At 39.8% G+C, this 16,458-nt stretch overlaps 1 protein-coding gene across 4 annotated transcripts in view; it reads left to right on the forward strand.

Moving 5' to 3' along the window:
* LOC101736649 (nephrin) overlaps positions 1-16,458 on the forward strand; it is a 257,615-nt gene that overhangs the window by 126,806 nt on the left and 114,351 nt on the right. For all 4 annotated transcript variants that reach the window (XR_005246160.2, XM_038019715.2, XM_062675693.1 and 1 more), the window contains exon 5: positions 9,100-9,258. Coding sequence is in view for 3 of the 4 variants with exons in the window: in XM_038019715.2 (XP_037875643.1) it covers positions 9,100-9,258 (159 nt within the window). In the remaining variant the exon portion in view is untranslated. The remainder of the gene's footprint in view (positions 1-9,099; positions 9,259-16,458) is intronic.

The following is a 16,458-nucleotide window of genomic DNA, read 5'->3' on the forward strand; positions in this document are numbered from 1 at the left end:
AGAGCTCAGGAGCGAGTGTCGTGAAACCACGTACAGACAAGCGTAGTGTGTGACGCGCGGTGTGCTGGAGCACAGAGCTGAATGGTAGCGGGTGGATGAGAGCTCAGGAGCGAGTGTCGTGAGACCACGTACAGACAAGCGTAGTGTGTGACGCGCGGTGTGCTGGAGCACAGAGCTGAATGGTAGCGGGTGGATGAGAGCTCAGGAGCGAGTGTCGTGAGATCACGTACAGACAAGCGTAGTGTGTGACGCGCGGTGTGCTGGAGCACAGAGCTGAATGGTAGCGGGTGGATGAGAGCTCAGGTGCGAGTGTCGTGAGACCACGTACAGACAACCTAGTTATGCGGTGCTCTATTGAAAAAAAGAACTGAACTATAGAAGACTTCGTAACAACGAACAATTGATCCAATACAAACAAGCTTAGGAGCTGTAATAAATAAAGTTTCTTGTATATTTAATCTCCAATTGCCTTCGTACAAATAAAAACTCCGGGAGAAGTTGCAGCCCACGTTTTAATTAGAACGTTGTCTTATCTACTTTCGACAGGCTCGAGGGGTGGAGGAGAGAGTGTTGGAAGTTGAAAAAGTCAATAATTACCTTTTCTCACGGTCAGTCAGAAGTGCCTTTTACCACTTCGCTGATCGGGTGTTGTGATGCTGCATAGGCTGTCCCGATTTCCTTTTAAGTTTATTGCCTCATTTAAGCTTTTTCTTGCTGCATACAAAAAGCTACAGAAAATTAAATATAATTGCTAATGCGATCTGCGAACGTGACCCAGTCTTGGACCAAAGCCATCTATGAACACAATAATAATACAAAATTTAATCTATATCTATATATAAATGTATTGCTGTTCGTTAGTCTCGCTAAAACTCGAAAGCGGCTGGACTGATTTGGATAATTTTAGTCTTGAATTATTTGTGGAAGTCCAGAGAAGGTTTAAAAGGTAGGCAATTATGAAAATGCTCGGAATTAAATAAAAATAACAATTTTGTTTTTCCTTTGATGTGTCCCCCGTCGGACGAATTCCTTTTGTTTGTTTTAAGTTTCTTTTATACAAACGTTTAGATTTTTTATTTATCGATTGAGGCACTGCGAAGTCTGCCGGGTCAGCTAGTAATTGTATAAAGTAAAAAATTATATTATCATATTCGGGGGTATTATGAAAACATAAATTTATCTATTTATTTATTTACATCATTGAATATCTGGTTTGTTCTTACCTGGTCTTAGTTTATGGAACTCACGGCTGAACTTCATAAAAGTGGTGGAATTTGAAGAGAAGATAGGCTTGTTAAATTTAGAGAGACAGAATAGAATGACGTACCATCATCAGAACAGATGTCCACTACTAGATACAAGATGTCCCCAAGATTCGCTAATGGAATGGCTAGCTTATTAGAACTGTAATTGTTACGAGAAGACTAATTATGATCTTAGTAGTTAAAGATTTTGTGATAAAACTTTTGTGTGCAAGAAACTGAAAAGTTTCCGCTGTCGCGCCCGCTCCTCCTGTGCTCCATACCAGCTACCCTTGTTTAGGGGCGCCACTTCTAATTGCATTACTAGCCCGACTCATTTTCTATCAGTTTCAGCGGAATTTTCTTATGCTTTTTTCTATTTATACATTCTTTCGATCTGGAAAACTGTACAACCATTTCTTATAAACGATTTTTATATTATTTTTACGTGCATTAACTTCTGTAATTAATTCTCAAGTTCTAAGCTTAGAATAATCCGGATTAAAACTTCAAACTTTAACATAGTTTCATTTATTTTTGCATGGGCATGGCAACTAAGTTACTGCTCATTTGGTGTTAAATGATTTCCGGAGTACATTGACATGACAATGTGAACGCTGCCATAGATCTTGAGGTATGAGGTTCTGATTGAAAACGACACCATATCTTCATTTGTAAAAAATTTTTAAAGATCGTTTTAGGTAATACTCAATATATCGCGTGGTTAGCTTTCTGAATCGTCATGGCTTTTATCTATACTAATATTATAAAGCTGAAGAGTTTGTTTGTTTGAACGCGCTAATCTCAGGAATTACTGGTCCGATTTGAAAAATTCTTTCAGTGTTAGATAGCCCATTTATTGAGGAAGGCTATAGGCTATACAGCTTCACGCTAAGATCAATACAAGCGGAGCACCAATAAAGAATGTTTCAAAATCGGGGTTATTTTTACCTTTTGAGAGCTTCCGCTGCGTGCGCTGCAGAAACGGTTAAAGTTTCGTTAAAATAATGTATAACAGAATTGTTCCCCTTTAAAAGATCAAAAAAAAAGTCTGCGACAGCATATGTCTATATGTTAAGGTTGGCTCACTATAACGTTTTTTAATCTAACCAAATTTGCTCTAAAATAATTTGTGAATTATTCCACGCGGACGAAGTCGCGGGCAAAAGTTAGTGTTTTAATATAAATTTGGATTTTGTTGCGGACAAAGCCGCGAGCGCAGCTAGTTCACAAATAGAACAGTAGTTTCACGCCACCAGAATCGATTCCACTCCCGAACTTTTTCATTCTCATTCAGCACTAGCTGCGGACAATCGCGAAAAAACTTAGAGGCCGAACCTTATTCTTTAACGCTTTAGGTGTTCGGCCCTTTTATGCGAAAACTTTCGGCCCCGGCGCGAATCCCGTGCGGAATAAGTAATTTCGTGAACGCCAAACGAACCGGCCCTCACCTTAGTCTGTTTACCTTAACAGATTCGCGATTATACTAATGACCCATTGAGAGTTATCCGTTCACAGTCAATTTCATTTCCGCTAAAGGCTTTCTTGAATGGAATCGGTAATTATTAAGATGGGTAACAAAATTTTATGCCGCCTTACCTTAATTACCGATCGATGTGGAGTTGAAATTACGCACGGCAGAATTGAATAATGTAAGCTCATTGAAAAGCTTTGTATTTAACGGACCAAAGGCTTGAATTTTCTGCTTGATTGTACAAGTACACTCAAGTGCATAATTAAAACGGCTATAACGGTTTTTAAATTCGCGTTTTTAATGTCACGTTATTTCAGACGGTACGAATTCTTTGCAATTTTCTTAAAAAGTGCAGTTTTACTGGTAGGACGTCTTGTGAGTCCGCACGGGTAGGTACAAGCAGTAATGCGTTTCGGTTTGAAAGGTAGAGCAGCCGTTGTAACTATACTGAGACCACAGAACTCACATCTCAAGGTAGGTGGTGGCGTTTACGTTGTAGATGTCTATGGGCTCCGGTAACCACTTAACACCAAACTAATACCATAAACCAATAAACCAAACTAAGCAGTAAAAAAAAGTGTTATTCGTCGTCGGTACAGCGGTATCTACCATCTATTAAAAAAAACTATTTATATGCATTTTTTACATTTACATTTTATTTATTTATTTATTTATTTATACACAAAAAGGAAGACATAGTACAGAGTAATAGGAAAATTATGTAGAAAGGCATTTTGCATATACCTAATAGCTCGCTAATAATATCTTATAGTTTTAATAAAGTCTACGGCTATAACAATCGAAGGAATCACTATACACTAACAAGTAGACTGAAATAGAATATAAAACGTGTGCTTAACAAGAGAACTGGACGTCGAATGAAGCGATATAACATCGACGCGTCGATTTCATTAGAAGCGTGTAGCCTTGTGTAATTCAATAGACAATCGATCCCTTAAATGCCGCAAAATTCTCGGATAATTCAACCGAATTCCGATTCTTCTTCTATATCGTTCCCTCACTGCTGAAGATCGCGACCACATATGACGTTCTTCCACTGTGTTCGATCATGGGTGGCACGGATCGCATGGTACAGACTACCACCAAGTGCTTCTCTTACTAGGTCTGACCATCTGACTGGTGGTTCTGCTCACGGCGCGCTTGCCCTCTATGCGACCCGCAATTATGAGCTCTAATTCAATTCACCATTTTTCGGCCCCGTAGAGGAATATGGGAAAGACCAGTGCTCGCACCAAGCGCAATTTGGTTATATATCGAATTCTACGATTTTATTCAGTAGGCATTTTCGAGAAATATTTAAAATTCCTGTTTTTAGTCACCTAACATCCGACAGAGAACCAAAGTTGTAGACATAGCGCAGCGAATTAGTAAGCTGAAATGGCAATGGGCTGGCCATATTAGCCGAACAATCATTAACCGTTGGGGTACTCACGAATTAGAAAAGGCAGTACAGGACGCCCTCAGACTCGGTGGAGTGATGCAGGGTGGTTGGCAGGAGCTGGATGAGAGAAGCCAAGGATCGTCGTCAGTGGCGAGCAATTGGAGAGGCCTATGTCCAACAGTGGACTACTATAGGCTGATAACGATTAACCACATAACCTCCTCCTCGCGTCTTTTTGCTCATTACTGAGGGTCGTAACTCTCCCACTGCATCGGTTTCTCCCGTACGGTTTCCCTCCATCTGCTGCGATCCTTAGCTTCATGAAGGGCATTGTGGAATTTGAAGTTCAGAGAAGATCGTATTTGGTCTGACCATCTCGTGGGACTGCGTCCTCTGGGACGTTTGCCATCTACCTTTCCTGTCACCATCAGCTGTTCCAATAACATAACCAATCGTTGTATAATCCGTTCTTTGATTTGCTCATAGTAAAAATTTGACCTCATATGAAGTCACACGTAATGATATTACACTACGGTATGTTTCGAAAAGGTTTGAGAAACGACCTATCGTATTTTTCTGTACCGACCAGTAAATTACTGCTACTCATAATTAAGGCCCGATATTAATATTATTTACCCATTTAGATATCAGGTTTGCCCTTCAAACTCGCAAGAGACAACCCTGTGCTAACTATTGTCAGTGGCCACGTGAGATAAACGCTTTCTCCGTCTGACACCCACCAAGGAATAGTATATTAATATTGTTATTGACACATCTATATACTTGTATACCTTGTTTACGCAATGTACGCCATTTGATGCTGATGTTTAATATTTCCTAAGAATATTTACGGCGCAAATAGAAGAAAACATATGACGTAGAAAGTCTTTGTGTAAGATGATAGCGGCGGTCTCGGCGTCGTCATGGCAACCGCACAATTGCCCCCGGGCTTTATAAAATATGGCACCGGCACATCGTACTCTCGTTTCTTCCTATTGAGATACCGAAATTATGTGTTTATTCGTTATATACTATGTAACTCGGTTTTCAGAATGTTTTTGTCACTAAATCGCAATCAGATAGGCTTTATTGCAAGTTCAGGATAATTTTTATTGCGATCGAATTTGATGAGTATATTAAAATAGTACTATGGGATGATTCGTCTTCCTCTGTCTAAATTTAGGTTATCCATGGAGTGTCTATGGTCGCCGATAAGTGATGGATATCTGACTTTGTGTATCAGGAGATTACTGATTCGTGCGTTTTGTATGGTGCACTGAGGATTTTTTTGGGAAAATCCTTGATTTCGGTAACGGTAGCATCTATACGAACATAGCCACTTACCGGCTCTGAAATGAATTCCATCCGTGTGACTTGTTATTTGACAAGAATTCGTATTAGGCAGAAGCTGGTCTGCGCTACTGGATTTGCTGATGTGCTCGCGAAATAGATGTCCATCATCTCGTTTTTACCATCGCACCGCCCGCCACCGCAGTAGAGTTCATCCATGCTACCTGGAGCCACTTTACGGTAGGCAGCGGCTTGACTCTGCCCCTGACATTGCTGCAGTCCATGGGCGACGGTAACCACTCACCATCAGCTAGGCCGTATGCTCGTCTGCCTACAAGAGCAATAACAAAAAAAGTCCCTGAGCTATTAGGTCTCCTTCGGAGGCGCTCCGGAAATTCACTCAACTGTTCTGGTGAAATTGGAAAGGACTCGGGATCACCAATGATTTCCCTACCCCTTAAAAAGCACGACCTAAAAGCGACGTTCATGGAATAGTGGTTTGGGCTTTCACGAAAACATGTTCGGCTTTTTTGCCCAAGTTAGGTGAACCACCTGAGAATTACCTCATAAAAGTTAATGGAATGAATTTACATGATTAGGAGTTGTGAATATATCAGTACTCCAATATCAAAGAGTATCAAGTTTGAAAAGATAAGTGCGAAAATTTTGGTCCATTTATTTATATTGTTAGTACCTTTTACATGAGGTTTCGCTCATTTTAATGTAGATAAAAGGTATCCTAAGTTCTATTGTGTACCTCAGAAAACGCATTCTCAAATTTCATGAAGTTTGGCTGAGTAGTTAAGAAAAAAAAATCGTGACAAACGAACAAATTGACTTTCACATTTAGAATATTAAGTATGGATATTTGGGGTCCGAAATTGTGTAGAGTTACGTATTAAGCATCCACAAACAATGACCTCAGACGCCGGCCTTTGTAGAATGGCAAGCAAGCGAGTAGGGACTAGACGGCAATATCCTGTTACCTTGAGGGCTTAAGTTACAAGAGCCTTGACGTCAAAGCATTTTAAACTGCTGTATTTTGCTGTATTTTGAACAAGTTCTTCCCGTCTTCTATGCTTCTTAAGAGTACTGAAATGTTAGAGGATTTTCAACGGAAATAGGACTCCTTGTTGGTGGAAGAAAGTGGGATAGCTCAAAATCGCATTATGTCATCAGGACATGGAAATCTTGAAGGCTATTAAAAGTAAACGGCTCATTTTAATTTGTATTCCTTCAATTTCGCGTTCCTCAATGAGACTCCGTCGGGTGTATATTAACCAGTGTTTTATTTATTTATTTTTAATGCTTATATGGCTGGACGATCTCACAGCCCACCTGGTGTCAAGTGGTTACTGGAGCCCATAGACATCTTAAACTTAAATGCGCCAACCATCTTGAGATATGAATATATACGTTATTTATTTCTCTTTCAAAATTAATGTTTATTTTATTGTTTTTTTTTTTCTTTTTTATTGTTTAGGTGGGTTGACGAGTTCTCAGTTTACCTGGTGTTAAGTGGTTACCGGAGCCCATAGACATATATAATTTAAATGCTGCCACCTACCTTGAGATATAAATTCTAAGGTCTCAGTATAGTTAGAACGGCTGCCCCACCCGTCAAACCGAAACGCATTACTACTTCACAGCAGAAATAGGCAGACCTACCCGTGCGGACTCACAAGAGGTCCTACCACCAGTAATTACGCAAATTATAATTTTGCGGGATTGACTTTTATCACACGATGTTATTCGTTCACCGTGGAAGTCAAACGTGAACTTTTGTTAATATGTACGTATTTCATAGAAAAATTGGTATCCACCTGCAGGATTCGATCACCGTTGCATCGTTCGATACGAATGCACCGGACGTCTTATCCTTTAGGCCACGATGACTTCAAAGCACGTGTACCACGCACGCTTCAAATCGCCCAATCGGACCCCGCTTCCGCCTACAACTCGAGCCTAACTCGAAACTCATTTTCTCTGTAGGCAAATTTGTTGTGGTTCGTCTTGTTATACGATGATTCTCTCGCAAGCTAATTGTTATCCTAAATTTCGTGTAGTTTAGATATTTTTCGAAGTACAAGAGAATGAGTTTGGGACAAGAGTAGAGGAGACGTTCTTCCTTTAAATTCCAATATCTTCTTCTAACGAGGCTTGTGGAGAGCACTCAGTGGTGGGCAGCGTCTTGGCTTTTTTACTGACGCCCATGCGCGATGGTAACTATTTACCATCAGGTGGACCATTACCATATGCTCATCTGCCTACAAAGGCAAAAAAAAATTTTACACCATTAGCTGTTTGGTGTCTATCTGCTTGTGTGATTAGTGGTGATAACACCTCTTGTGAGTCCACACGGGTAGGTACCACCACCCTGCCTATTTCTGCCGTGAAGCAGTAATGCGTTTCGGCTTGAAGGGTGGGGCAGCCGTTGTAACTATACTGAGACCTTAGAACTTACATCTCAAGATAGGTGGCGCAATTTACGTTGTAGATGTCTATGGGCTCCAGTAACCACTTAACACCATGTGGTCTGTGAGCTCGTCCACACATCTAGGCAATAAAAAAATCCTAGTACGGACTTCACATGAAAAAAACCCAGATAGTGCTGTTGATTAATTAGATAGATAGTATCGATTCTAATTGTGGGTCTGCCGCGGTTAGATAGTTGATCTTCCAGCACACTTAGTGTTAAGGGGCTACTGAAACTATATACATCGCTTACGTTGTTGATGTGTATGGGTTCCGATAACCACTTAACACCAGATGGTCCATTAGCTCGTCCCCCCACCCAACTAAAATTTGTAATGTAAAAACAATGTGAATGCCCTCTGAGATATATTTATGTACCTTCAAGTTATAAGCCTACAATAAAATTCGTAAAATTCATTATCGTAAAGGCTCAATTTAGAGCTTAATTTTTCAACTGTCCAGAAAGCTTATTTTAATGTGCTTTAACAGGTATTTTTAACGAAAAATGTTAATTTATTGCTTTCAGTTTTTACTTGGGTGAGCTTTCGGGGCCGTAAATTAAATATTAAGCTCGAACAAAAAGTATCCCATTATATGAAAAAAAAATATTGTACCGTGCAATGTCGTATTAAAGTATTTCCTGTTATTTGTTTATTCAATTCAGGATTATTCAATTCATTTATCATAATTATTATTGAATAATGAAAACACGGCTTGTTATTTAAACAAATATGATATTATTTGCTTGTAAATAATTGAACCGAATTAGATTTTTCTAATATTACTTCTGGATTAATATTACATAATAGAAGAGTTTATTTTTATTAGTAGCTGTCTTAAAATAAATCATTTACTATTCAAAATACTAACTGCTTAGGGACCAGACAGTCCTCTGTGATCACGAAAACTGTTTTTTATGGCTTAGATGGGTGGACAAGCTCACGGCTCATCTGGCAGAGCCCGTAGATATCTACAATGTAAATTACGCCACCCACCTTAGACATGAGTTCCAAGGTCTGAGTTTTTACAATATTTTACAGCGTTTCGCGAAACGCATTACTGCTTCACGGCACAAATAGGCAGGGTGGTGATACCTACCCGTACAGACTCACAAAACTTCCTAAAACCTAAAAAACTAAGATTAAACCATTATAATAGTTTTAATTGTGTCTAGGAATAACAGAAGCACGTACTGACTGATTAATTTTTGTCCACAGCCCCCCCTAAATCGGTAGAGATCACCAATCATCCCCCGAACTCGAAGCTGGAGGTCAAGGAAGGCGAGGACGTGTCCTTGGAATGCTTCGTGAAGAATGCCAAGCCCCCAGCGAAGATCGTTTGGTACAGAGGAAACGTGGAGCTGAAAGGAGATAAAGGTAGACTATTTTAATTTTAATTGTAAGCTATTGACTATTGACTTATCATCATCATTATCCTGCCCTTTTCCCAGTCACCTGGGATCGGCGCAACATGTTTTCTCCTTCCATACTCTTCTATCATATACCATTTCTTCGCTCACTCCCCTCTTACCCATATCGTCTTTCACGCAATCCATCCATTTCTTCTTAGGTCTACATCTTCCTCTATATCCTTCCACATTCATAGTTAACGCTCTCTTACCAACCTCATTTTCATTTCGTCTCATCACAATATGTTCATACCATCCCAAACTCGCACTTCTCAGCTTCTCTGTCACAGGTGCCACTTTCAGACTTCCTCTAACTTATTGACCATTGACTATAATTGTAAATAATTAACTTACTGGTGGTAGGACCTTGTGAGTTCGCACGGGTAGGTACCACCATCTTGTCTGTTTCTGCCGTGAAGCAGTAATGTGTTTCGGTTTGAAGGGTAGGGCAACCGTTGTAACTATACTGAGACGTTAGAACTTATATCTCAAGGGGAGTGGCGCATTCACGTTGTAGATATCTATGGGCTCCAGTAATCACCTGGTGGGCTTTGAGCTCGTCCGCCGCCGAAGGTGTTAACTGGGAGAGGGCTACGTCCAGCAAGTCGGCCAGAGACAAGAATAGATAGAGAAAGATCGTGCGTGCGAAGGTGGATACAAAAGGGGCGTCACGACCCTCAGCAGTGAGGAATATGACGCAAGGAGGATGTCCAGTGTGCTTCTTCTTAACGTTCTCGATAGCGTAAAAGTTAGCGCAAATGTTTATGCAGTTGGAACGTTTGCCTACGTTTGCCGCTAGAGGGCGCTGTCCCAACTACATACAAAAAATTTGCATTAAAAAATGCGAAGAAACTTTTCCCCAACTTACCGGTCACCGTCCTCGTCGAACCCGTCGCTTGCGACGAAGGGCTCGACGAGCGAACTAACCCATAGACACAGCCCACTGAGTTTCTCGCCGGATCTTCTCAGTGGGTCGCGTTTCCGATCCGGTGGTAGATTCTGCGAAGCACTGCTCTTGCTAGGGTCAGTGTTAGCAACTCTCCGGTTGAGCCCCGCGAGCTCACCTACAAACGTTAGGGCGAAGCTGAAATAGCCTCTCAAGGCTATCAGCATAGGAAAAAAATCCCCAACCTATTATAATGAATAATTTAAAATTTGCCATATATATACATTGTATATATACTTATGTATTATAATAGTAATTACGCGAGAATATGCATGATTCCAGTGATTCTCGGTGTAAAAAAGATCCAATCGAATAATAATTCTACCCTCAAAAGCGAATAATTTTGCCAACTTTTTCATTCGTACTTGAATAGCTCCAGCATTCGCTTCCATTTTGCACAAATAAAAAATAAAAAAACGCCGACCCAATAACACCTAGGAACCGATGAAATTAAAAGCTAGCATTAAATCGAGCTTTCCGATGCAATAAATAAAATCAATGAAAGCCCAGTGAGGGTATTGGATTTTTTTGGTATTATTTGTATATGAATATATTTTACTTATTGCAAATCTATATATAATAATACGTGAAGCAAAAACTCTGTATTCCTTTTTACGAAAATTGCGCGGACGGAGGAGTATGAAATTTTCCACACTTATAGAGAATATAGAGAAGAAGTGCACAATGTTAATATTTTTTTTAAATAATGCATAAGAGATACATTAAATCAATAAAGAAAACATTACACACACTACATACCATGTAGTTGACGCACACACGCATGCATACTATTTATTGTCAAACTTTTGTTCTTGACGTCTGTTGTCAAATTGAGAATACATTAAATATTGTTTGTTTTTTTTTTTTTTTTATTGCTTAGATGGGTGGACGAGCTCACAGCCCACCTGGTGTTAAGTGGTTACTGGAGCCCATAGACATCTACAACGTAAATGCGCCACCCACCATGAGATATAAGTTCTAAGGTCTCAGTATAGTTACAACGGCTACCCCACCCTTCGAACCGAAACGCATTACTGCTTCACGGCGGAAATAGGCGGGGTGGTGGTACCTACCCGTGCGGACTCCCAAGAGGTCCTACCACCAGTGATTACGCAAATTATAATTTTGCGGGTTTGATTTTTATTACACGATGTTATTCCTTCACCGTAGAAGTCAATCGTGAACATTTCTTGAGTACGTATTTCATTAGAAAAATTGGTACCCGCCTGCGGGATTCGAACACCGGTGCATCGCTACACACGAATGCACCGGACGTCTTATCCTTTAGGCCACGACGACTTCAAATTGTCTTAGTTTATATTTTTTATAGTGTAGTCTTGGCGAATTTTGGGATTAGGAAAGTATAAAATACAATCATAATAGTGTACAAACTTACAATTCCAATTAATTATAGTCCAATTAATTTCGACTACTACGGGACCTCTAGTATATACAAAAGTTCCTAAATATAGAAATGCTAGAGCTCCTAGATAGAAACAAAAGCGACTAGGAAGAGCCAGGATATGTCTTGTAAATGAGCCTATCAGATCTCTCAGCAATTTGAATTGTTTAGGTAAGGATAAGTTCTCGTGTAGCCTGGTGCTAAGCGGCTATAGCTTATAAGTACAAAATATATTTATCTTATGTATAAAATTTTCGTGTCACAATGTTAATGGTTGTTGGTATGTTCATGGTAATGTTAATGATAGGGGTTGTCAATTTTTTTTTTTTTTGTTATAATGAGGCGTTATGTTGTTGAATGAGGTTTTGTTATTTTTATATTCCCTCATCGTTCACAGCGCTACATACCTCTTTCACTCATTTACCACATTCTTACACATTTACTATAAGTTTCTTTTTTTTTTCTACACTAGGAATTCCCTAGAAATCTTATATATGGCAAAACAACGTTTGCCGGGTCAGCTAGTAATAGTATAGAAGTGATAATAGTATACGGTAGGCAGCGGCTTGGCTCTGCTTTTAGCATTGCTAACGTGGGACGCCCCCTGGCTAGATGGTGCGATGACCTCCGCAATGTGACCGGCAAGAAGTGGATGAGGAGAGCCGCAGACCGGGCTCAGTGGTGTATATTGGGAGAGGCCTATGTCCAGCAGTGGACGACTGTGGGCTGTTGATGATGATGATGATGATGACTAAGTCCATGGGCGACGGTAACCACTCACCTTCAGGTGGGCCGTATGTTCATATGCCTACAAGGGCAATAAAAAAGAAAGTAAATATCGCTACGCACCTTGATTGGCATGATGGTAATGCGCTACGCTGAAACATGAAGTCAAAAACTCAAATCAACAAACTAAGCTGATATTGTTACTGCGCAGTCTGAGTTAACACGGCTAGTTACCACAATTCTGCCCATTTTTATCTTGAATTAGTACATACATACGTATATGAGGCTCAGCAGTCATTTAACATCAGATGGGGCATGAGTACGTTCACCTATTTATTACAATTTATTGGTAAGACGTCTCGTGAGTCCCCACGGGTAGGTACCACCACCCTGCCTATTTCTGCCGTGAAGCACTAATGTGTTTCGGTTTGAAGGGTGGGGCAGCCGTTGTAACTATACTGAGACCTTAGAACTCATATCTCAAGGTAGGTGGCGGAATTTACGTTGTATATGTCTATGGGCTCCGGTAATCACTTAGCACCAGGTAGACTTAGAACTCGTCAACTCACCTAAACAATAAAAAAGTAAAAAAAACCATTAATTTTGAAAGAGAAATAAATAAGGTAGATAAACATATGGCCTCGATTTAAAAGACCACACGATAAGCAGCCAATGAAAAGCAATTTGCGGCAAAATAATCGTCAAATGTATCATGGACGAGAGTGGGGGCCCTAACCAAAAATTTTTGCAAGGACATCATGAAATCCCGCGAGGGTCGTGTCAATGTCAATTCTTTATTGGGACTGGACGAAGCTGAACATGGATGCTTAGGATACTGGAAGGGATTTATGTTATGGTGGCTTATGTTGGCAATGTCCTTATACAAGTCAGATTTTACTGGTTATTTTTTACTGGTGGTAGGACCTCTTGTGAGTCCGCGCGGGTACCACCACCCTGCCTATTTCTACTGTGAAGCGTTTCGGTTTGAAGGGTGGGGCAACCGTTGTAACTATACTTGAGACCTTAGAACTTATATCTCAAGGTGTGTGGCGCATTTACGTTGTAGATGTCTATGGGTTCCAATAACCACTTAACACCAGGTGGGCTGTGAGCTCGTCCACCCATCTAAGCAATAAAAAAATCAATAAAAATTTTTGAACTGACACAAAGTGTGTCTATTAGTTCCAAATACCTAAAACGTAACTGTCTATAAATAGTGCATATCATAGTGTAGTATATAGCATAGTGAATGTCGAAGAAATGAGATGAGAAGAACTAAAAACAAAATAACGTTTTTTAACCATAAATTCATTAGTTAAAGCAGAGCGAATAACAACCACGGGTAAGCCGGGAAACAGTCATACCTTCTAGATTGAAGAAAGAGAGAATCAGCTTCCATAATGTAATTGTAATATGCCATAAATAGCCCCATTTAATTATACTAGTGTTCCCTCTGTAGTCGAAATTCGACTATGATTAATTGAAATTATAAATTTGATATGGTTCTATTGTCAGACAATTATACTTCTAAAATCACAGATTTCGCCAAGACTAGACTATAGAAAAATAATATTAAAGATTGTTTGTCTATATATTAATCCATTCTCAATTTGACCACAGAGTAAAAGCTTGACAATAAACACGTATAAATGCGTCTGTGTGTGAAATACATGATAGTGTATGCTATGATTTTTTTTATTGATTTAATATATTTTTTAGGCACAATGAAAAAAAAATTTAGCATTCTGCACTCTTTCTCTATAAGTGTGGGAAAATTCATACTCCTCCGTCCACGCAATTTTCATAAAAAGGGGTACAACATTTTTGCTTCACGTATTAATATATAGATTGCTAAGTGCATATTTATACAGAGGGCTCATTCTAGTCGCAATAGATCCGTGTAACTAGTGATGCGAGTAACGAATATCGACAGCTTATATTTTATGCTATCGAATTCGTTTTCGCGAACGGCGAAAAGAAATGCCGGCAATGTTATTTTATATTAATATCTATCGATGGCAATTCGGGATGCCTTTTTTAATTTTCTGGGCGACTTTGCAGCCCGCTAATATAGTACAGACTTTATATCGATAATCTAATAATTAAACTAATTGCTTGTAGGCAGGTGAGCCGTTGTAACTATTCTGAGACCTTAGAACGTATATCTCAAGGTGGGTGGCGCATTTCCGTTGATGTCTATGGGCTTCAGTAACCACTTGTGACCAGGTAGGCTGTGAGCTCGTCCACCCATAGCAATAAAAAAAACCAGGAGGAAGTTAGTAAAGGAGACCACGACCTTCAGTATTGAGGATTAACTACACAAGGAGTAGAAGTAAACAAATAAATAAGTTTATTTTTTTATGTTATTTTTATGTTGTCGTCGTCTCAGTATAGTATAGTTATTTTTCACCAGCCCTACCTATTCTTGGCTGTGTGGATGCCATCGTGGACTAAAGTGTTGAGAGTAAAGCGTATCTAGTGTCCGACTAGCTCATTGAACATTTCCTTTTTTTTTACTTGCCTATGATGATAGCCTTGAGAGGGTATGTCAGTGTAACCATAACGTGTAGGTGAGCTCTCGGGAATCAAACCAGGAGGTGTTGCTAACACTGGCCCTAGCAATAGCAGTGCTTCGCAGAACCTACCACCGGAAACGGAAACGCGACCCACTGAGAAGATCCGGCGAGGAACTCAGTGGGCTGTGTCTATGGGTTAGTTTACTCACCGAACCCTTCGTCGTAATCGACGGGTTTGACGAGAATGGAGAACGGTGCTTTAGGTACCTAAAAGCACCTAAAAGCACCTAAAAGCAGCTTAGTACCTAAAAGCAGTTAGTGGATCGGGAGGATCCGGAATGACGTGATACTTCTTTTTCTGGGCCTTTGTTTACTATTTAAAAATAAATTCGAGTTTCATTTTCTGCGTACACTAACTTAATCTAGTAAAAGTAAATTGTGTTGTGAGTTCCTAAATACGTCTAAAAGGTCTGAGGGATGGGTCTAACGTGTTCTGAGTTTGCTTCATAGCCTCATGATATATGCCAAGAATAATCTCTAGTAAGAATGAACTCTACTCTGTTACCGCGATGTGCAATAAGGAGATGATAGAACCATCTCAGACCACTCCTCGGAGAGTTTGAAAAGCATAGAACATGAGACACAGATAGAGACAGACGACAAAGACTATACTGAGTAACTATACTGAGACCTTAGAACTTATATCTCAAGGTGGGTGGCGCATTTACGTTTTAGATGTCTATGAGCTCCAGTAACCACTTAACACCAGGTGGGTGGACGCACCCATCTAAGCAACAAAAAAAAAAAAAGACCTTCCATTTTCAAAAGCGCAAAACCGAAAACTGCATAAATCATTGTTTAAAAGCTCATAGATATCATGATTCCAAATTTAAATCGGCTCTTCGGTAAATTAATTATTGGTCGTACACAATTTGATGGGTTTCATTTCATATTAACGAATTTTGTGCATTAATGAATATCAAATTTTAAAATTTCATACGCAACATATCATAGCCTTTCAAAAATCTTCAAAAATCTTTTACCTACCTTTCGTGAGATTGATATTTCGTCTAAAATAATGAGTTATTTTTAAAAAAAAATTATTGCCCTTGTAGGCAGACGAGCACACGGCCCATCTGATCGTGAGTCGTTACCGTCGCCCATAGCCTTTCAAAAATCTTCAAAAATCTTTTACCTACCTTTCGTGAGATTGATATTTCGTCTAAAATAATGAGTTATTTTTTAAAAAAAATTATTGCCCTTGTAGGCAGACGAGCACACGGCCCATCTGATCGTGAGTCGTTACCGTCGCCCATGGACTTCAGCAATGCAAGGGGCAGGGCCAAGCCGCTGCCTACCTAAATAAAACTGTGGCTAGACCAATCGTAAGAGTTCAAAGTCGTTATAGAAATTGACTGAATCCAAGACACAGTCAAAGCGGTATTACCGCGGAGAAATGTTATCAAACTTTTTATTGAAGACGATATCACAGCACTCTGGAATCACCGAGAACTAAATCAGTATCGGTACGCGTCAAAAGCTATTTCGAGTTACGCGCAGTGTATGAACGCGCAATGG

This window comes from Bombyx mori, chromosome 24, assembly GCF_030269925.1.
Source record: "Bombyx mori chromosome 24, ASM3026992v2".
NCBI classification, from domain to species: domain Eukaryota; kingdom Metazoa; phylum Arthropoda; class Insecta; order Lepidoptera; family Bombycidae; genus Bombyx; species Bombyx mori.